Raw genomic sequence first — 22934 nt, forward strand, 5'->3', positions numbered from 1 at the left:
CCTTGCAGTCGCTGGCTTGTCTGGTCCTGAGTTGAATGTTTACAATCTGCTGTTATATGTTGCTGACTGCAGCATTATGCAGCATGCACCTACCCTTGTTGAAGCGACCCTTGAAGATCCGGGGTAGAATAGATCTTCAGCTACCCATGCTTGCTATAAGAGGCGACTAACGGGATCCGGTGGTCAGGCGTGCTGACTTGGTTGATGCATGTCATTGTATCCCAATTGCATGGATCGATGCTCATGATGTCAATCACTGGATTGTCTGGTCCAGATTCGATTATTTACAGACCACCATCATATAGCTGTAATATTGCTGAGTGCAATAATCAAACAAACAAACAAAATCTTGTTGGAGAACTGTTGTCCAACCATATGATGGCAGCCTGTAAATAATCAAGTGAAGACTGATAATCCAGTGGTCGATATTATGACAAATCACCAGTGAGTCCATCACCATCCGATCCATTAAGTCTCCTCTAGCAGAGGGGCGGTCGGGTAGCCTTGTGGTTAAAGCGTTCGCTTGTCACGCCGAAGACCCGGGTTCGATTCCCAACATGGGTACAATGTGTAAAGCCCATTTCTGGTGTCCCCCGCCGTGATATTGCTGGAATATTGCTAAAAGCGGCATAAAACCATACTCACTCACTCACTCCTCTAGCAGAGGTTGTTGTGAACCAGTTCTTACCCGGAATCCCCAGTGTTTGAACATGGTCCCTGTTCGGTGCACCTGTCCTCATGGTCGGTTAGAGCCCACTGTTGATGGTTCCTCATCAGCCATCACGTTACAACAATACCAGGGCGTGTTGACTGCATGGCACCACCAGCTGACGTGATTGGAAACAGTCCCCAGCCTTTGTTTATTTAGTTCTTGTAAGAAACACACAAGCAGATATTATTTTTGATAGGATTGTTTTCACATTTTGTGGATGAAAGTCTTGTTTTACTGAAATGAAAATGTTTCAGGATAGGAGTAGTTTGTTTGGTTCCCTTTGAAACCAATGATATGTAGAAACAGATGCGTCATTCATTACTAGCTTAGATTTTTATACAGATTTTGTGTAAAATGGTGATTCAGAATGTTTAGAAGGTGATGTGTTTATTGATGTTGCCAAGGTGGAATTTTACCTTGCATGTCATTGTATCCGAGTTTGGTGGATCGTTGCACATGATATCAATCCCTGGATTTACAGATCTCCGTCATATAGCTGGAATATTGCTGAGTGCGGCGTTAAACAACAAACAATTAATCAATCATAACATCAATCACTGGTTTGTCTGGAAAGACTTGGTTATGTGCTATTGTTCGATTATTGCTGATGGCATAAAATATCCAGCTACCAAGCTAGTCTCCTTGAACAAGCCAGTGGTCTTGTGTAGACTAGCCAAGCACTAGCCAAAGATGGGCCTGCACAACGACCGAGTCATAGGACTAGTGTAGAGTAGCCTAGCACTAATCAATGACTTGCCAGTGACACAAACTGATAGGTGTGCACAACAACTGAGTCCTAGGACTAGTGTAGAGAAGCCTAGCACTAATCAATGACTTGCCAGTGACACAAACTGATAGGTGTGCACAACAACTGAGTCCTAGGACTAGTGTAGAGAAGTCTAGCACTAATCAATGACTTGCCAATGACACAAACTGATAGGTGTGCACAACAACTGAGTCCTAGGACTAGTGTAGAGAAGCCTAGCACTAATCAATGACTTGCCAGTGACACAAACTGATAGGTGTGCACAACAACTGAGTCCTAGGACTAGTGTAGAGAAGCCTAGCACTAATCAATGACTTGCCAGTGACACAAACTGATAGGTGTGCCAAGTAGAGCACAGCACATCACAATAGAGTTTGAATGATAAAGATCAGAGTTTTTGCATATTTACAAGTTCACAATAACTACCTTTTGAAGCATGTTATAACCACTCATTCGGGAAGCCAGTTTGGTCTGCTGAATATGATACATTTAAATGATAGTATTGTACAATAAATTGTATTGAGCAAAATGAACTGACAGTTGTTGGCGATGTTTGACAAATGCTGGTATGAATATCCATTAAAGAATTCAGGACTTTGTTTCAAAGCAGTAAATTTTGTCCAGCTATTAATGGATGTGAACAGACACTTCCATTTTAATAACATCCTCTCTGTAATGATAGACTTTAGTATATCACACTCCCATCTTCTGTTATGATAGAATATATCAGTATATCAGACTTCCCATCCTCTCTGTAATGATAGAAAATATCGGTATATCACACTCCCATCTTCTCCGTAATGATAGAATATATCGGTATATCAACCCCCCATTTCTCCGTAATGATAGAATATATCGGTATATCAACCCCCCATCTTCTCCGTAATGATAGAATATATTGGTATGTCAACCCCCCATCTTCTCCATAATGATAGAATATATCGGTATATCAACCCCCCATCTTCTCCGTAATGATAGAATATATCAGTATATCGGCAGATCAGCCATTCCAAGGAGCATCAAAACAATAAAGGCCATATTGTCTTAGCTCGTGATAGGGGGAGATATAAATAACAGTGATATTCAGCTGGGTGCTGGTTGTTGGAGTGAGAGCTCTCCGTGAGACTCCTGACATGTTTAACCTTCAGCACCAAAGAGTTCCTTCCTTTTCCACCCTGGCTCCAGGCAGTGCTGTTAGCGTCACTAGAGCAGTGTGTGGAGTGTTGGCCAGATAATGTAAAACTGCTCCTGGGACGGTTTATGTCTTAAAACGCGCGAATATTTGTAATTATCACGTATTTGTATGGTGTTATTTTTGTTATGTGATGAAAATGTTAATGGTCTTTTTAAGGTGCAGTGCTTTTTTTTAGGTTTTAGCCTCTCAAGCCTAAGGCTGGCTCATGTATTATAGCACTGAAATGAAGTTAAGGACACGATTCTTTCATAGTACTACAGTTAATCTGTCCTGGCATGACAGATTAACTTTAGTACTATGAAAGAATCGGGGTCGTCCTTAATTTCTTTAAAAAAGAGTAGTATAGATTCTCAACCCAGTGTGTGAAGCCTGTTGTGACTGTAGTATTGCTAAAGCCAAGTCCATTGAAACAGGTGTGAATGATTTTAAGTGTTGAAATAACTGGATTTATTTCTTGCATGATGTTACTGAAAACAATGTTTCTTTGTTAGCACTGAAACAATATGAATTCAGTTTTACATTGAATCATAACTCGTCCACATTTTCATTGAGGATGCTATCCCCACTGTTATGTACTATGTCCTCTTGTGGTCATACTTTGCTTGGATCTGAGCAGAGATTGTGGAGCTTCATGTTACAAAATGACGTTCCATTTACAGGCTCTGTGTGGGTCCAAATGCAGAAAGGGCTAGGGATGGTGTATCTTGAAGACAGATAACAGAGATCATATTGCTGAGCAAAAACCACTGTGTAACAAAGTATAAGGCTGAAACAATACATCAATTAAAACTCGGATGCCCTGTGATAAATGACCTTCGAATTTGTTTGTTTAACACCGCACTCAGCAATATTCCAGCTATGTGGTGGCTGTAAGTAATCAATTCTGGACCAGACAATCCAGTGATTGAATCATAAGCATCAATCTGCTCAATTGGGATCGATGACATGCATCAACCAAGTCAGCAAGCCTGACCACCCGATCCCTTAGTCGCCTCCTACGACAAGCATAGTCGCCCTTTATGACAAGCATAGTTTGCTGAAGACCTATTCTCTACCTGGATACAACACACAATACAATACATATTTCGTACTTCATTGCTAAAAAAATAACCCTCTCTTGCTATGCTAGCTGTGTGCTGTTTAGATAAGATAATATTTATTGCAGAAACGTTCCATTACGGGACAGATGCAATATTTTTTAGAGAGGGATGTCAGTTAATATCTGTAACGGACGTTCCTATTTCGCCATGTCCTCCCACTGGCAAGTTCATTGCTGTTATCAGGTACAGCTGAAGTCGCTCTCGTTTAAGTGACTGTTTGTCTTTAAAATTTAAACAAAAATTATTTCTTTGTGTTCTGATTCTGGTTTATCAACATTCATATTGTATAATGACCAGTGTATTGATATAAGTATCATATCACAAGTGTCTCAAGATACATATCGTGGCCAGTGTATTGACATATGTATTATAGTGTGACCAGTGTCGCAAGATACATATCGTGGCCAGTGTATTGACATATGTATTATAGTATGACCAGTGTCGCAAGATACATATCGTGGCCAGTGTATTGACATATGTATTATAGTGTGACCAGTGTCCCAAGATACATATCGTGGCCAGTGTGTTGACATATGTATTATAGTATGACCAGTGTCCCAAGATACATATCGTGGCCAGTGTGTTGACATATGTATTATAGTATGACCAGTGTCCCAAGATACATATCGTGGCCAGTGTATTGACATATGTATTATAGTATGACCAGTGTCGCAAGATACATATCGTGGCCAGTGTATTGACATATGTATTATAGTATGACCAGTGTCGCAAGATACATATCGTGGCCAGTGTATTGACATATGTATTATAGTATGACCAGTGTCCCAAGATACATATCGTGGCCAGTGTATTGACATATGTATTATAGTATGACCAGTGTCGCAAGATACATATCGTGGCCAGTGTATTGACATATGTATTATAGTGTGACCAGTGTCCCAAGATACATATCGTGGCCAGTGTGTTGACATATGTATTATAGTATGACCAGTGTCCCAAGATACATATCGTGGCCAGTGTGTTGACATATGTATTATAGTATGACCAGTGTCCCAAGATACATATCGTGGCCAGTGTATTGACATATGTATTATAGTATGACCAGTGTCGCAAGATACATATCGTGGCCAGTGTATTGACATATGTATTATAGTATGACCAGTGTCCCAAGATACATATCGTGGCCAGTGTATTGACATATGTATTATAGTATGACCAGTGTCCCAAGATACATATCGTGGCCAGTGTATTGACATATGTATTATAGTATGACCAGTGTCCCAAGATACATATCGTGGCCAGTGTATTGACATATGTATTATAGTGTGACCAGTGTCGCAAGATACATATCGTGGCCAGTGTATTGACATATGTATTATAGTATGACCAGTGTCCCAAGATACATATCGTGGCCAGTGTATTGACATATGTATTATAGTATGACCAGTGTCGCAAGATACATATCGTGGCCAGTGTATTCACATATGTATTATAGTATGACCAGTGTCGCAAGATACATATCGTGGCCAGTGTATTGACATATGTATTATAGTATGACCAGTGTCCCAAGATACATATCGTGGCCAGTGTATTGACATATGTATTATAGTATGACCAGTGTCGCAAGATACATATCGTGGCCAGTGTATTCACATATGTATTATAGTATGACCAGTGTCGCAAGATACATATCGTGGCCAGTGTATTGACATATGTATTATAGTATGACCAGTGTCCCAAGATACATATCGTGGCCAGTGTATTGACATATGTATTATAGTATGACCAGTGTCGCAAGATACATATCGTGGCCAGTGTATTCACATATGTATTATAGTATGACCAGTGTCCCAAGATATTTATCGTAATGGGGCCATCTGTATCATTGCATTCCTACGATATATCCTGAAGACTGGATGTGGGACATGTATGGCATGTTAGTATATGTTTCGCTGTTGCTGTGGGTTTATTCCCCTTAAGGTCGTGATGAAATGGCTGTCAGTGTATAAGGAATGCTGTGAAGCAGTGAGTGGGTTAATATGGTTTCTGTGGCCGGGTCTGGAAGCAGGGTCTACTCCATATGTGAGACAAGCAGAGAAGTATTTCCTGCTGGGAGGGTGACATGCTTGATGCCAAACACATGTCTGTCAACAATAGCAGGGAGGAGAAAACAACAGCCACACAGGTGTGTGCTCTTCCACCACCCACCCAAAATGTGTTACGTGCACTAATAAGACAAGACTATGAAGTAATTTCAGTTAGTGATTAAATGTCCAATATTTGACTGACTTTCCAAGTCCTATTCTTGTTTTAATTCTCTTTCAACTGAACCTGTTTGTATGATAATATCAGTGTGGAAAGCTGAGAGGGTTTTCTGGTATGAACTTTTTTAGCTGCAGTATCTTTAGGGACCCGACATCTGAAATATTTGACAGCATCATTACAGGACCCCTTTGACCTCCATCTGTAATTTCAAACACTGCCCATGACTGCAATTTAGTGGTCAAGGTATCATACCTAAGGTTCCATTCCCCAAATATGTACAATTTGTGAAGCCCATTTCTTGTCCCTTGCCATGATATTCCTGGAATTTTGCTAAAAGGGATATAATCCCATATTCACTCTCGGTCTAATTGTAGGAAACATATGACAATGGTTTGAAAAGTTATTTATTGCATTTCACGAATATTTTTGCTGTGTATTTCAAGTCCGAATACCTGTCAAACAAGTGTTAGTTTGTATTGGCTTAGGAATGTTCCAAATGAATAAGTAAATGAGTTGTAAGGAAAATATCTTCCAACTGCTAAACTGAATGACCACCTCAATCCATCATGTACATGTGTTGTCTACTCCATCTTCCTCAACACTCAAAGGATGCTATTTTCCTGACAACCACTTCTGTACATGTCGGAAGCAAACAGCTTCTGTACCTGGGGATCACACTTGTCAGACAACTAACTTGGACATGTGAGATCTGTATGACAACCTAATTACTTTGTTTAGGATGATCAAAGATTCCCTTTAATCTGATATTATCTGCAGCAGATTGTACTTGAATTATTTCTTCTTCAAAGTTAATGCTTGGCGTCCTGTATGTACAACAGACAAAACTATACGAGGTGAAGCATGTAGACATCCAGGTCTGATTGAAGATGATATTAGTTCAACAACTGTTTGAAGGTTAGGTGATACTTGCTAGACAACTGGTAATGTTGTAATGTTTTTGAACAGCTGGAAACGCCAGTTGATAGATACACTTCCCGACAGGTGGCCAGGTTTTTTTAGCAGTACCTACAAGTAGAAAAGTGTTGTGAATTTAAGAGACAGGAAAAATTCAAAGATGTGCAGATATTTGATGCAGAGCCTGATTAAGGTTTTTCACTTGACTGTTTTTGTGTAATTTGTCAACATTTCAAGATTATATGTGTGATAATTCTAATAATGCCTGTATCGGTGCCAGTCATGTTTGAAAATTAGCTGAATTTTTATTTACGCTTTTAAGCATGGGGATTCGACCAAAATAAGATGAATTTGATATGTTAGATTAAAAACGTCTTGTCTTTGGAGAATTATTAATGATGTTTTTATGCAGTACACTATCTCAATGTTTGATGTTTCTTTATGACATCCTTTTCGACAATAATCCCATGAGAAAAAACTATCTCAAAGTGAATGACAATAATGGTTTCCTTACAACTACTTTTAATGAGAGGAATGATATATCCCATGCAACTTCCTCTAAAGAGCAAAAAGCGTTAAAAGGTTAAAAACTGAAGCAGTAGTAAATTGAGGATGATATGAAGGAAAGGAGTGTTTAACATTAGAGGACTTCAGGAGCCTTTTACAGGGGTATAAATCTCGTATCACACAGCTTCCTCCAACATGAGATGTCTTCAAAGGAGATAGAATAAGTCAGAGGAAACCGACCAGCTCTGGAATCCTGGGCAATATCGAAGCTTCTCACATTCATACACATGGCATTCAGCCTGAACATTTGTACTTATAAATTCAGTATTTTATTGAATTTGATTATCATATATTTGTTATTTATTATTTCATATTTTGATATAGAGCTATATCTGGTAGGTGTACACAAGTTTCAAATGCTAAGTGGTTGTACAAATCTTGAATCTTTTTGTACCAGTTGATACGAGTGACCATAGTAAGTTTTTTCACACATTTTTTCCGCCATGGTAACTGGCTTCGGCTCAGCAGGGGCAGGCTTTGAAGGGAAATTTTTGTCCATGCGTAAATCTTAATCATGGTCCTTTAATTCATTTGCCAGTGATACCATCTCCCTAATGACAGTGAACATTTTTCGGTGTATGCTCTCAATTTATGGTCATGTAGTTAAGTGCTTGTCAAGATTTTTTGTACGTTCATGTTGCATTTTTTGGTAACAATTAACAAAATCAATATTTATGTTGGTTTTTTAAATTCAGGAATATTTGTTTTTATTAATTTCAGAACTGTTGGCAAGGTATGCAAGTGGTGTTTTAGGAAGTTACTGATTTAAGAATTATGTACATTTGGACTTATCAACCATCCCATGGTTGACTCCAAGGAAGGAAGTTAATAAAGATGACGATCAGCCATGGTGAAACATTGGAATAACATAGAAATTCTTGAGATATTTAACAGAAAGCCTTTGACCCAATGTCGATTTATTTTTCTTGGCGGAGTGAAAAGACGTCACATGATGAAACTAAGGACTCTATCCAGAACTCTTTGTGTAAACTAAGCTTAAGATGTTTTCCTAACAGCTACCTCACTTGGCACGAGTTTAATGACAAGACTTTAGTTGGAAGCTGATTTCGCATCTTGTTAATTAGTTTTGAAATAATTCTTGGCCCTGAGTACTTCCGTTGATGAGTGAGCCACATAAGAGTGGAGGAATTTTCCCTTTCTGTAAACAGTTGTGAGGAAAGCCTTTCCTGCTCTTTCACTTTTGATGACATATTTTCCAACAACATATTACATGAGTTGTTTATGAAATTATGATTATATATACACAGTGAATAACTTGTGGTGGTGGGACTTGTACCAGATGGTTGGTTGTTAAATATTGAAGGGATCTGGCGATTTTGTTTGTATATCACAACCAGCCTGTGATATGAAATTCATGCAACAATTACATGTCGGGAAAATGAGAAAAACTGTTCAAGAGTTGATGTTTCTGGACTAAAAATGAGACAGATGTACAGATAATATTGGTTCATGAAATGAAATATGGAAACATGAAGCTCTGCTGTGCATCCAATTATAAGGGTTTATTACAAAGTCTGGAATAGCTTATTGGACGGATTAATTTATTTTGTATGAGAAGGTTTAATTTTCAATATGGTACAAAATTATACAATATTCTCTTTATTGAAACCTTCTTTTGGAGTACCATGATATTTGTTCTTGAATGTTTCCCAAATGTGGGATATTTTAATAAGGAGAATTGGATTGTGGTAAATTCAATTTGAAAATCCACAATTGCAAAGTCATACTCAGAAATATGGAAATCTTCCAATGTTAGAATTTGATCTAACATAACTTCAACGCTGTATTAAACTTATGCTAATCAAACCATGGTAATATCAGGGACTTTGAATATGTCAATTAATAATAATTTTAAAAGTTATGGGCGGTAGGGTAGCCTAGTGGTTAAAGCGTTTACTCGTCACGCCAAAGACCCGGGTTCGATTTCCGACATTGGTACAATGTGTGAAGCCCATTTCTGGTGTTCCCTGCCATGGTATTGCTGGAATATTGCTAAAAGCGGCATAAAACCATACTCACTCACTCACTTAAAAGATATTGAACTACATACGAGTGGAATACTGGATGGTAAGTTGATTTAATGAGAATATTATTTATGTTTTGAAAGTTCATTACGTACATTGTTTTCATTTTCTAAAAGAGAATTATCAATTTTCCCCTGATTTCGTGAAAATCTGTTCCGAAATAATAAATGTTGTCAGCAGGAAAGGTCTCAAGATACTGTGAAGAAATACATGTACTTACTGTGAGGTCGCTCAGTGCTGTTTCGTGTTCAGAATCATCTCGGGGTAGAGTTTATTATGTAAATAATATTTCAACATGAAAGTGGTTTGTTTTCTTTTGGGTGTGAATTGTCGGTTCTTGAAATAGGATAGCACAAAAGTTTGGGATCCCAAGTTTGCGTACATCGCTGTTGTGGTACGATGACTGATATGTTGAGTGTAAGAGAAGAGTGTATGTATGTTATCATTTGGCTTAGGGGGGATGAAGAGAATTGCAGTATCATTTTCAGGCCCCGATCTCCCGGTAGAAAAAAACATGATCATTTTCAGGATGTGAATCTGGCTACAAAAGACCAAAATGGCACTGATATCTCTGGAAACAAATCTCTTTCAAGGCACCAATTTCACTAGAAAAGCCTGTGAACTTTTCAGGCTCAATTCATACATGGCTAAGAGCTTTTCAGGCTCAATTCATACATGGCTAAGAGCTTTTCAGGCTCAATTCATACATGGCTAAGAGCTTTTCAGGCTCAATTCATACATGGCTAAGAACTTTCCAGGCTCAATTCATACATGGCTAAGAACTTTCCAGGCACTAATCTTACAAGAATTATAGCTTTTCAAGCACTAATTTAGTTAGGAAAGGCCCAGAATGTTCAAGGCACCAATCTTACAAGAATTATAGCTTTTCAAGCACTTATTTAGTTAGGAAAGGCCGAGAATGTTCAAGGCACTAATCTTACGAGAACTATAGCTTTTCAAGCACTAAGTTAGTTTAAAAAGGCCGAGAATTTTCCAGGCACTATTCTTGTAAGGATTATTGCTTTTCCAGCACTTATTTCATTAGAAAAGGTCAAGAATTTTCAGGCACCAATCCTTCTAGGAAAGAACAACTTTACAAACACCAATCTCGGAAAGACCAATTTGTCATTACTCATGGAGGTGCTGCTTCAGTCACTGCAGAGGTGTTGAATTTCAACTGAAATCTTTAAGAACTTTTATTTTGCTTAATTTGTATGTTTGATAAGATGGAACTGAAGGCCAGTAAAGCCAATGTGTTAGAGATTAGGATGTGGGCGATGAGGTGGGATGTTTGAGGGTGTTAGGGCTTGGGGGGTCTGACTTAAGGGGGGTAGGGGAGGGGGTCTGGTTTCTGGCCTCCCACTTCTGATTTATGATGAAGGTAGAGAGCCTGTAATCCACTTTATCATCCAAACCACATGGCTGTCCTAATTAAGCCCATGTGTTAAACCTTTACAATTACATCTCCATGGCCTTCCTGTACTTCATTAGGCAGCACCAACAAACCAAAACATCACCTGTTTTGTTTCTCTACCAATAAAAGCCAGTCTTATTGGAGGTATTAGTTTATGGTTAGGTATTATCTACAAACTAAATAAATCCTGTGTTTGTTTTTAGCCCACTTCCCACCCCTGCTGTGAAAGTGGACTGATCCCAACCTGATTCAAAGGTGTGAACATTTACACCCCTGTTCATCAAGGGAGAATAATCCCTGTCACAAATTACATTGTTAAGAAAACAAAATGTGGACAGTCTTAGCTCAGTATAATAGACATGTCTACCTCTGTCATTGGTCTGGAGAGACAGGAGATACAAGCTGTATTGACTGGCTGTGATTATATGTGATTTTCTGTATATGCCTGTTAGGCCAGGAACTACATTGTTTAGAAATCGGCTCTTGGTGAAAAACTCTGGTCCGTGAGGAGGGCAATACAAGATTTATAACCCTTGGCATTGAGGAACCTTGTAGCAGTGGAGTAACTTACACACATTAATGACTCTGATGATTTGTCCATTCACCAACTGGTTTCTTAAAAAAGTTTCCCAGGGTTATTTTGCAAACGGAAAAGATTTCACCCAGTATATCATTGGACTCTTAATTCCCAGATATTGACGTTTTGTGATCCATTTAGATACAGGGGATCAGGTACAGCACTTCCTGTCTCGTGTTTACTTTATCTCTGAGAGGGGCAAATTTAGTCCAATGAAATTTGATCTGTAGAACTAACAGTGGGGAGAGAGTTTGGTAGATAACCCCCATATCCCCCAGCCCCCCTTCTATCATCACCCCAGCTTCTAGTTGGCTGATCAGTTTGTGACTCAGGGGGAACCAGGAAATACAGCATCATAGCCCACACCTTTCTTGTGTTCTTCACGACCCTTGCTAGGGGTCAAGTCTTTATCAGGCAGCCGTTGTGTCGAGATTTCTAGCTGTGGATTTTTTTTACTTGGAGGATTACTGTTTTCCTGTTTGATGCATTGATTTTGGAGGAGGAATCTTTGCTGAGAGTTGTGACTTGATGACCGCTTACTATTGTTTCTGAGCTATGTCCCTCTGAGTGAGACAGGGTTGTTTTTGTGTGTTTGGATACCCCCCCTCTTTCAAGACGGATCCCAGTCGCAGCATGTATTGTGCCTATCCGTTTTATCGGCCTTTTATGTATGTGCCGCCGAAGTTGTCAAATGTGAGTACCTTCATATTTTACTTACAGATGCATGTTATTTTGAAGAATATTTTGGTGATATCTGTAAAGCAAATAAGTTCCTTTTCCCACAAAATGTAGATATGCTTTGCGAAATGTCATGAATATGGTTATCATTTAATTGTGAATATGTTTATGTTTACTGTTATTTTGAATTTATATGTGAGTAAGTTCACCCATAGTTTGCCCTCATATCAATGAAATGTAAATAATCTTTTGATCAGTTCATAAAGGTATGAATAATTTTTTATCTTTTTATATAGAAATTGGCACTCGATCTTCAGTGATTTAAGTAATTGCGATGTCTAAAATAGTATAATAGTTTAGTCAATCTATATTCCCCTCAAAGTCTGGTACCTAAATGAATATATAACATGAAAATAGACCATAATATTGGCTGCAACCTCCCTCTATTTTCAAGCAGGGTTCAGTGCTAATATTTGCAGGTATGTTAAAAAGTCAATTGTAATGTTTTATGTTAGTGTAAATCTAAAGAAAACCATCCCTTTGTTATGTGTAGGGATTATTTGAAATGTGTTCTTGTTGTCAACACAATGTCTAATTAGGTTAATTACAACCAGAATCACAGTCCAGGGAATCAGGCCTAGTCTTTGTGTGTGGTTAATTGAGCATGTCACACCCGATAACAGCTACAATCCTGACAACTAATTGTTGTGTTAACATGACACTTCCACTGGTAGACACTCAGCTTAGAACTTCACTTCTTAACTTGACTGACAACTTTAAGACAGTGTTTATTTTGTCTCATTATTTCTACAGTATTGGCAAGCTATTGTCTGCAGAAGATTAGTGTTTGGCTGTGCTTACCATGTGATGACTCGCAGTTGTAGCACTATCGTTATTTTGTGAAACCTGTATCAGCATATTCTAGTGATTCGTGTTTTTCTGAAAACATTTGACATGATGTTTGTAAGTATTTTCTATTCAAATATTTGTAGGATCCAAGCAGACTTTCTCTGTAGAGTTTTTGTTAAATTATTTTGTCTTAATTAATTTTTGACTTGCCTTGGCATTTGTTTATGATGGTGCCACCAGAGGTGCAAGATATACTGAACTCTCATCGAACACCTTGTATCATCATTTGGTTCCTAAACACGTGCTTGTGGTATAGTTGGAATCAAACAATGGAGGGTGGTCGGGTAGCCTGGTTGTTTAAGCGTTCAATCGTCACGCATAAAACCCAGGTTCGATCCCCGACATGGGTACAATGTGTGAAGCCCATTTCTGGTATCCCTGGCCGTGATATTGCTGGAATATTACTTAAAGCGGCATAAAACCATACTCACTCATACAATGGATTCTGCTTTCAGCAGAGTTTTGTTATGATTATAGAAATGTTGTTTCTCGCTTTTATTTAAAACAAAATAGGCCAGTTCGCAAAATGAACTTCTTTTATGTGGCAGGTTGAGCAAATATTCCTGTTTGTTTCCTTGTTGGTGTTGATTTGCTGATATTCTAGTTGGTTAGGTTTCAGAAGAAGTAATTGCTTGCTTTGTTTGGGTTTTTGGATATATCTATTGAGTTAAACAACCAGGACAATACCAGACTTAAAATAACAAGCAGTAACATCACAACCATTGCAGAATCAGAATACTGTACTTCTCAGTGTTGTTTTGCAGCTAGAGGTGTCACAGTCGTTGAAAAGACTTTAAATTTTGTCTCTCTTTACTACTTTTGGTCAGATACTAAAAAGAAAGAACGGTCAGTCTGAGAGTTTTGAGAAAAATTGTTTCAGATTTTCATATACATTGAACTACATTCAAGTAGTAGTAGTATTGAAACATGTTTATGAGATTGCTGTAACTGACACAAGGAACTAGCTGTATTCCTTGTGCATGTGGGTAGGCCTGAAGTGTGGTGCGTATTCTAGTAGAGGTACAGACGCTTGCTCCTAGGAATTTTTAAATAAAAAAACTTGAAATTTATAGTAAATGTATATCAATCTAAAAGGAATTGGTTCATAAAAAATCATTGATGTGTAAGTTCTATAAATGAAACAAATTTAACCGAAGTATTATTTTTTATATTTTTTTTTAAGCTGGGGAACATTGTTTTGCAAAGTTATCATAAGCATATCCATTTTCAACTATCATATGTCTTTTGTTTAAAATGTGCAAACAGTACTAAATAAGTACCCGGAGTGTATCAGACCAATAACGATGAAGGTGTGATACGAAGCATTATGACACCTTGATGCTCAGCTTGTCACACCTAGGGGATACAAGTAGTTATAGCACTGGATGGATTAGTCTGTATGAGGTTATACAGATCACCAGTGGTGAGAGTGCTGTACTGTCTGTCTTCAGCCACAAGTTGGACAGCACAGTCCAGTAAAATCTGTTTGGTTTAGTAAGCATGGATAACAAGTGTCCAAATAATAGCATTAATATCTACTGAAAATGGACAAGTAGTTGCAAATGTTCGACCAGATTGGATTTGAGTGGTATAGAAAATATTGGCCAGATCTGGTATATTCAGATTTATTAGTCGTTTTCAAGCAGCTTTCCAGCATGGATATACTATTGTCTTGTTGGCATAGGTACTTCTGCAGATTCAAACTGTGCTCAAACTGTAGAAATTGACCAGATTTATGATGAAAGTTCTTTTCTTTTGTAAATTCAGATTCCAGCTGTTTGCTCCCAGGGACATATTGTCTCAGTGGGCCGGGTTCATGTTTAAAGTCAGAACATCTTACTGTGGTTCCCACAGTTCTGCCCCAAACAGATTACTGTTTTGTCTGTGAGTTGTGATAATCCATCCTAATGCATCTAGCCATTGTCTGCACTTCACTGTCCCATGACACACTGTCCTGTCCCCAGCCTCAACACAGTGCTACCTCCTCAATTCCCTCCCCTGCCCCCTGCTGTTATGAGTTTTATAGCCCCCCTGCCATTGTTCGTATAATCCTCCATCACCACCTGACCACCACCAGCAGCAGCTAGCCAGACACAGCCACGGCTGTGGGCACCTCTCTCTCCCCCAGCAGCCTGTGTTGTCAGGCCAGTTGTAGTTGAGAACAGGTGCTTGATGTGTACAGATGCAACAGACCCAGGCAAACATGTTTGCCATAAATTTGGTGGGTAGCTAACTAACTGAAGTTGCTGCACAGGTGTGTCGGTATGGCCACCAGTAGGCAATACGACACATATCCCATAGCATAAGTTGAAGAATGGTGATTGGACCTGCAGGTGGATGGGAAGAGTGGATGTGACATGTTTTGCTGAAGCATGGTGGTATGGCTGCCATTTCAGTTCAGCATGTTTATGACTGCTTGTTGGTATGGCTGAGTCAAGTGCTGGGACATCTTTGTGGATTTATGTCCGATTTTGGTTACTAATGTGGGATGTGGACACTTTGCAGCTTGTTGTTGAGTATGTGGATGATGTGTTGTATGGTAAAGGGACTTTTGTGTTACAGCATTGAGGGAAATTGGGGATGTACTTGCTGTGGTTGCTATTTTGGCGACATGACAGGCATATTATGGCTGTGTAGGTGGAGGTATGGGGATGTTGAGTATGTGTACAACATAGTTACGTGGGAACAGTGGAAGTGGATATATCATTGATATTGGCTGAGGTGACGTATAACATGCAGAGAGAAATAGGAGTATGTGATGATATTGTATACATGTACAAGTTGTTGTACAAGTACTGTGGAGGTGGAGATATTATATATGTTGACTGAGGCTGGAAAGTGAAATATTTCATGCTGAGCAAAATAGGAATATCAAGGTTCAATTCCCATGCCCGCCTTGCGAATCGGTCCCTGTGTTACCATATGTAAATATACGTTTACTGTTTTATTTCTATATCGCAAAATTAGTAAATATTTTAACATATTATTGATGTTATATTTTAATTACTGAATTTGTAGAAAGTTAAGTAGAACTGTAAAAATCAGAAATATTTTCAAGTGGTCGTGAGTTGGTGAAATACATTGTCCTGAGTTTCAGTTTATTTGCCTTTGATTAAAAGATCTAATATGCATTATTTTTTGGCATATTTTTACTTTCGTTTAGAGATTCTAAAGAATTGCTAACTTATTCATCAGTGTGATCTACCAGGTCTGGGGAGTAGTGTTTCCTCGCAAAGAAGATAATATCTTCTGCTGATTGACTTAAAATATTTTGACCCAAAAAGAGACTGGAAAAAACTGTTCCTAAAAAATGGTTTTATTTTTGTATGTTGTTCCATGTATACATAAACCATTTGCTTGTCTTGGCTTTTCCACTGCAACTCAAAGCTACTTAAAAACCCATAACGTAAACTTTTATTGTTGGAACCCTGGAATAGTGGTTAGGGAAGCAGTACAAGGGAAGGAGAGCCATTTGTTGAGCTTTGTCGGACTCCGAACGTGCCAGTGAACCATGGAACACAACATGGGAAACACAGATGGGGATACTGGCGCTAAACGTTATCATCAGTTAACGGACATTAAATTACAGTAACAGGTTTTTGAAAAATCAGCTTGAGTTAGATTTGGAGAAAACTCTCTGAAACAAACTAAGAAATTGTAATGATTATTTGTAGGTTATTGTTTTGAGGTCCAGAGAGTGAAAAGGTCATTTTTAGATTCCTGTCTTTCAGATTTTTATTTCAGTGTCAGATTCATTAATTATGGTAACGCCTTTTAGAAAGATTTGCTTTTAAACGTTATTTTTGCTAATCAATAATTGCTTTGTTTCTTTTCAAATTTTTTATTTTTTGGGGGTAACATTACTAATAGTTAGTTAAATTCCTTAGACCAAGACCATTTTAGAGAATGTCTTTATCTAACTGATTAACAAATTAGATAAAGTGTTAAGTTTCCCTAGAACTATTCAAATTGTGAATGTATAAATATTTATTTGCGAAACAAAATTACGAATGCAATGTGTAGTCGTTGAAGATAAATATCTGTGTTTCTGCTACCCAGAATGAGACTTCCATGCCTATAGCCTGTTATTGTACCTCCATCATGGAATGCCGAGATCCCCGATCTTTGTGTCTCATCTTGGAGGATGCTTTCGGAGCTTTTGTCATTCTTTGTTGCTTGTCTTAGGTAAGCTGAGAATTCTGATGTAGTGTTTGAAATGTGATAGACTATTTGAAGTGGATATGCTTGATAACTATCTACCATAATAGAGAGGGGATGAGGCAGACAGCGTGTTGTGATAGTTGTGGTGAGGAAGATAGCATGTGGATGCTGGGATAATTCCTGAACAATACTTGCAGTGGGGCAATAAATTATCTCCTGCAGATAAACATGTTTGTGCGAGGGAAATAATTTGAGTATAATGTTCTTATGGCATATTCTGTGATATTATTTAGAAAATGAACAATATAGAAATTTGTTGTGCTTTCCTTACAACTGAAATATGAAGCTGTTTTTCTGAGGGAAATTTCGTCAAATAAAGATCAATATTTTTATCCTACTTTCCTAACAAATTTGATGTCTCTGTAAATATAGATATATCAAAATAAGTTCATGGTACTTTCTTGACAATAGTATATTGAATAAGGTGAGATTAATTTTAATCTGAATAACCTTTGTCGACATTATTGCAATGGTTGAAAATACTTACTTGACTCTCTACTCTCTGAAAAATGCTTGTCTTAAGAATACATATTCTTCAACCAAAACTAAATGAAATTGTGTTTAGAAAAATTGCATGACCCAATAACCAGTTTCACATATTTCTTTATTTTACTGTAACAGCGACCTTTTGGTAAAGATCCTTAAACAGTTGTCCTTGCTTGACAATGACATAAAGAGCTTTTCTGAAACATTGCTATTACAGAAAAGTAAAGAAGTTTATATCCATAAATTGTGTCTACTTTGTCATCCGTCAACTTGTATGGAATGCCTGTCACACATTGCTCTGAAGCCATTGATGGATTTTTGTTTCCAATGTTTTTAATTTTCGCATTTTGTGGAACCATTTTCCTTCTTTCTCCATGGCACATAATCCACACATTTCAAAGCCTCCAAATCCCATTAGCTTGAACTCGGATGGTATGAGTGGTAATGTGTTATTTTTGTAAAAGGATATATGACATCTTTTCAATTAGGAACTAGTCATCAGAATTAAACATTAGGGAAGCCATGTTAAATATGACAGTTATGAATGTGTTGTTTCCATAATGGCTTGGACTTGTCTGGCTATGAGACTTGGGGTAGAACACGCTTCACTGTCCTGGATTTTAACGAGTATCTCATTCTGGCATCTCTCAGAGGACATGCCTCAGGTACTGAGGGCTAATTAGATGTTCTAGAATTAATTGTTGTCAGGAATACTGGCATGTGTCACCATTTTGATCACTGGTGACGATAATCAGGCGAATATGATGTGAATGTTTGAAGCTTTTGTTCCGTTCCAAAAGTGAAAAGTGTTAATAGTAGAGTGATATCTTCGGTTCTGTTGGATTTAGTTGTAATTAAATGAGTTGCTGCGTTTAATTCTCCATAATTCAATTCTGATAATTCTAATTAAGAAAGGAATTCGGAGGGTGCTGCTACAATTGCCGGAACACATGTTTTAGACCCTCTTCCTCTCAATTCATAAATAAGATGTCTAGTGAACAGCATGGCGAAACAAAGACCCCGCTATACTGGTTCCATGGGGAGATTTTAAAGTGTGTCATTTTTATTATCTTGTATAAATATCTTCTTCTTTTCCTTATTGTATATGTACAATAAAATTAACAATCATAACAGCATTGAATTTACAATGCCATTTAGAAAGTGGTCAAATGTAACAAATGTTATATTTGGGATAACATTTTCTTAGTAAAGTACAGATTCTCGCACTTGTTTGTGCTGGCGATAAGGTGCCTCACTCTGTTAGCCTGTGATAACTTTTCGGAGCACAAATGTGCAACTGATTTTCAATTTATTTCTCAAGAAACTGAAAATTTCAAACTCCTGGGAAGAATTTTGTTGTGTAACTGAAAATGTTTATCAAAGAAAATGTGAAATCTGCTTGATTATGTCAGAGCCCCTTGGGACTCCCACTGTTGGCCTATCTCTTAATTGGAGGATGTAATGAAGGGACGATTACACAAGATGTCACATAATCAGATAGGGGTTCATGGTGGGGGTCAGGTCAATCTGTGGGGCTCTGTGTCATTATAAAGAGAACAGCAATTACTGTACGTATGGTATAACTAGCTTATCACATACCAGGTTTATAATAAGGCTGTGTGTTATGTGATGTTATGTGATTTGTGTTTGAAGTGGTATTTGATCAAATTAATAAATGAGTATTTGTGACTGAATTGGTTGGTTCAGTGAGTAGTAGTGTGTATGTCCAGATGAGAAAATGATAATAATGGGTCTCTAAAGAGTAGTTTTTTCCCAAACTGTTTAATTGACAATGCAGCATGAAATATGAGTTGGCACTCAAACTGGGTTGCTGAAGTGTTAAATCAAACGTTCAATTGGTCTGAGCCTCACCCTCTTGAAGGATCCTGGAATGGTTTTTACATGATGTTTAACTGAATATCCATTTTTGAAATTTTTAAGGTCATCTGTGAATGGAACCTGTGAGGTAGGATTGAGAAAAAATTGATTTAATTTTAAATAAAAAAATCAGCTTCAGTATTCAAACTGAAGACATTTAAACAAGTCAGCTTCAGGGATTGAGATTTGGATTGAGACCAGATATGAAAAGAAATTCTTCTGTATCATCATCCCTCTGGATCACAATTCAGCCCAATTTCAACTCTGGGAATTTGATCCTCGTGATGAAAGCTAATCAAGGGTTTTACCCACAAATTCAATTAATGCTTTCATTTCACCAACACAGGATGATGTATCTGTATTTTACATATGGTTGCTAATTAGCTAGTCATTCCCACTTTTAATCAGTGCCACACAAGAAACAAGGAATACTGTAGCTGGTGCCGCCCCCCACCCCGAGTATGACATGTGTACACATTATGAGAAACACTATCCCCTTGCCGCTACCAGTAATGATTCCAGTCTAGTCATGCATGTGATATTTAGGATTTTCATTGCGATTAATCTTCAAGACAATAGCATCAAAAAGGATCATTGATGATTAAATATTTAATAAAAGCAGATATATATTCTGTTTTGTGGTTAATAATTTTTTTATTAACAATGGCTGGGAACTGTATTAGCTATGCATGATAAATTTCAATAAATTTTTGTCACTTATGTATGAATATAGTCAAATTTAAGTAATTATTTATTATATTTTTAAAGGTCATTTTTGATTGGGTGTATTTCAGCAAAGAATTGATTTAAAACTATAGAAGAGTCTTTGTAGAGACTTAAACAAATTGTTGAAACTTGTTTAAAACAATGTTAAGGTAACAATCAAGGCCTGTTAGTTCGTGTCCTGGTCAGGTTTAGTACACTTCATGGCAAATGTGGTTTCAGTTTATCGGATAGAAAATGTGCTTGATTACAAAAGAAACAATTAATCTTCATATGTGCCGTAGTTCCAATTGAAATGGATGGTGTGAATGGTCCTGTTTTACCATCAAAGATCCAATCTCGCCAAATTAGCCAATTTAAGTTTTTTAAAGAGAAACAAATATCCTAAATGATTGAAAATTCAATTTCTTAAGCTTCCCTTTCCATCATTGTGTCATTTATTGCTCTTTGATGTCTTGAGATGGTCCCTGGCTCATCCGTTCTCCTCCCCTTTTACCCAGTATTGCTTGTGACTTCATAATTAATTTTCCTCTACATACAGGCAATTACCTATTTTTTCCCCTCACAAAGAGAACCACCGAGAGTCTTTTTAGCCCAATCTTTTTTTTAAAAAAAGACTATTAAACCGTTTTGTAAATGGAAGGTTAATTTATCTCATATTTACTAAAAAACACAAAAGATTTAATGTCATATTCACCTTTGTTAAAATGTTGCTATTCCTTTCTCCGCCCCATTTCCAAGAACAAAGAAACAATTCAACAAAGTAGGATGCTAATTAGCCCAATTGTTTGATGAGGTTGCTAATAGGGGCCGCATCTTCTAATAAGGGGCTGCCAGCCCATGATAGGGGTCTTCAGTCTAGTCATGTGAAAGGGGACACCCCTATTAGGTTTGTGGACAGGATGGGTACTGTACAAGGGCTGTTATAAGAACAGCTACAAGGCAATTAGAGAAAATGTTAGGACAGGGAATGTAGCATTGTTGAGCTGCTGTGTTGTGGTGTTAGAGAAGATGCTATCAAGATGAGGAAGGGACCTTCAAGGAAACAGGATATTAAATTGTGACCTGTTAGCTTGAACAAAATGACCCCCTTGTTCAATTGGTCTGGTACATTTCTATATGGTAAAAGGGTACGTGACGACTGGAAATATTTCATATCTTATTTGTTCTATCTACGAGTGATTTGGTTGGTTGTGTAAGTTAAGTTTCCTGAAACAATATTTAGTCAACATGTACAAACTGGTACAGAAGGATCAAATTTCAGATATGGCAGGTTTTTTGATGGAGTTGATATGTATGAATCTTTGTTGGGTATTCATGTTGTTTTTATTTGAGTGAATTAACTGTATGTTGATTGGTTTGTTTTTCTTCTGCAGGTTTACTCCCCAAGTCCTGATGACTTTCACCAGGACTCCCCGCGCTACCAAGGCACGGGGAACTCGCCCAAACCTATGTCGTATTCAGACTACTTCATGGGTAAGACTTGCTGCTGTTTGTTATACCATGTTATAGTCTTTACCGTATTCGACGTAATAAGCACCCAGGGTGCCCTTAAAATTAGAAACAGGAAGCTCTTTTTAGAATATAATTTTGGTGGAATGAAAAAAAAGAGAGTTGAAAGATCGTAAATTTTGTGGTTTATGCTGACAGCCTGAAAAATACAAAAGAAAGGTTTGTGCGTATTATACAAGACAAACATATTTTTCCAGAATTTACATGCCTGTAATTAAGGGTGCATAACACACACGAGTGTGTATTATACGCGAATAAATAAGTCTTGTGTACATTGACCAATCGGAATGGGTGCCAATTGGGATTGTTCACCAGCCAATATATTAGCAAATATCGTAGTGGGTGCTTATAAGAGCGGGGCGCTTATTACGTCCAATACGGTATATCAACATTGTCAACCAAGGATGTTATCAAAGATGTCAAAACTTCTCTGTCAGCTGTTAGAAAGTAAGTTATACCACATTATTGTTGAGAGTTATGTACCTCAGGCATAACAGAAGTCCCTGTCATTGGTTAGAATCCCTGATTACATTGTAGGTTTGTCTCATGCTAGTGGGATTCACCAATTTGTAAACTTCTAAAACCTGCATTATTCAGATTTTCTCCAACATCAAGCAGACATGCAGTGAAATGACTAAAATTATATGCTAGTTTTCAAAATGTCACCACTGTCTATATTTTCTTGTTTCATAGCTAGTTTTGACAAATAGGCTCAAAATATATTTTTATCAAAGAAAGGTGTAAAGATTCACATATGACAGGTGTTTCAGTGATGTAAGCAGTACTTTGATTTTTATTTCATCTTTTCTTAAAGTATGCGGTTTCCATTAAGTAATTAAAGTATGTAATGTTACAACATCTAAAAATATATCCAACAGTAGCTTGTTGGGGAACAGGACATTTCAGTGAGCCATGGTTTGCAAATCATCATTATTCTGCTTTGGGGAAAATAGTTGTATTGTAAGTAGTATTGTATTCCGACTTACTAGTGGAGGCCATTTCTTTCTGAA

General features: G+C 37.6%; 1 protein-coding gene across 12 annotated transcripts in view; it reads left to right on the plus strand.

Annotated features, from left to right (window-relative positions):
* LOC124131248 (transcription factor 12-like) overlaps positions 1 to 22934 on the plus strand; it is a 151574-nt gene that overhangs the window by 98569 nt on the left and 30071 nt on the right. For all 12 annotated transcript variants that reach the window (XM_046494374.2, XM_046494373.2, XM_046494378.2 and 9 more), the window contains one exon: positions 21789 to 21888. In XM_046494374.2, coding sequence (XP_046350330.1) covers positions 21789 to 21888 — 100 coding nt within the window. The remainder of the gene's footprint in view (positions 1 to 21788; positions 21889 to 22934) is intronic.

This window comes from Haliotis rufescens, unplaced genomic scaffold, assembly GCF_023055435.1.
Source record: "Haliotis rufescens isolate VD_foot unplaced genomic scaffold, xgHalRufe1.0.p SCAF_14, whole genome shotgun sequence".
In the NCBI taxonomy this organism is placed as follows: domain Eukaryota; kingdom Metazoa; phylum Mollusca; class Gastropoda; order Lepetellida; family Haliotidae; genus Haliotis; species Haliotis rufescens.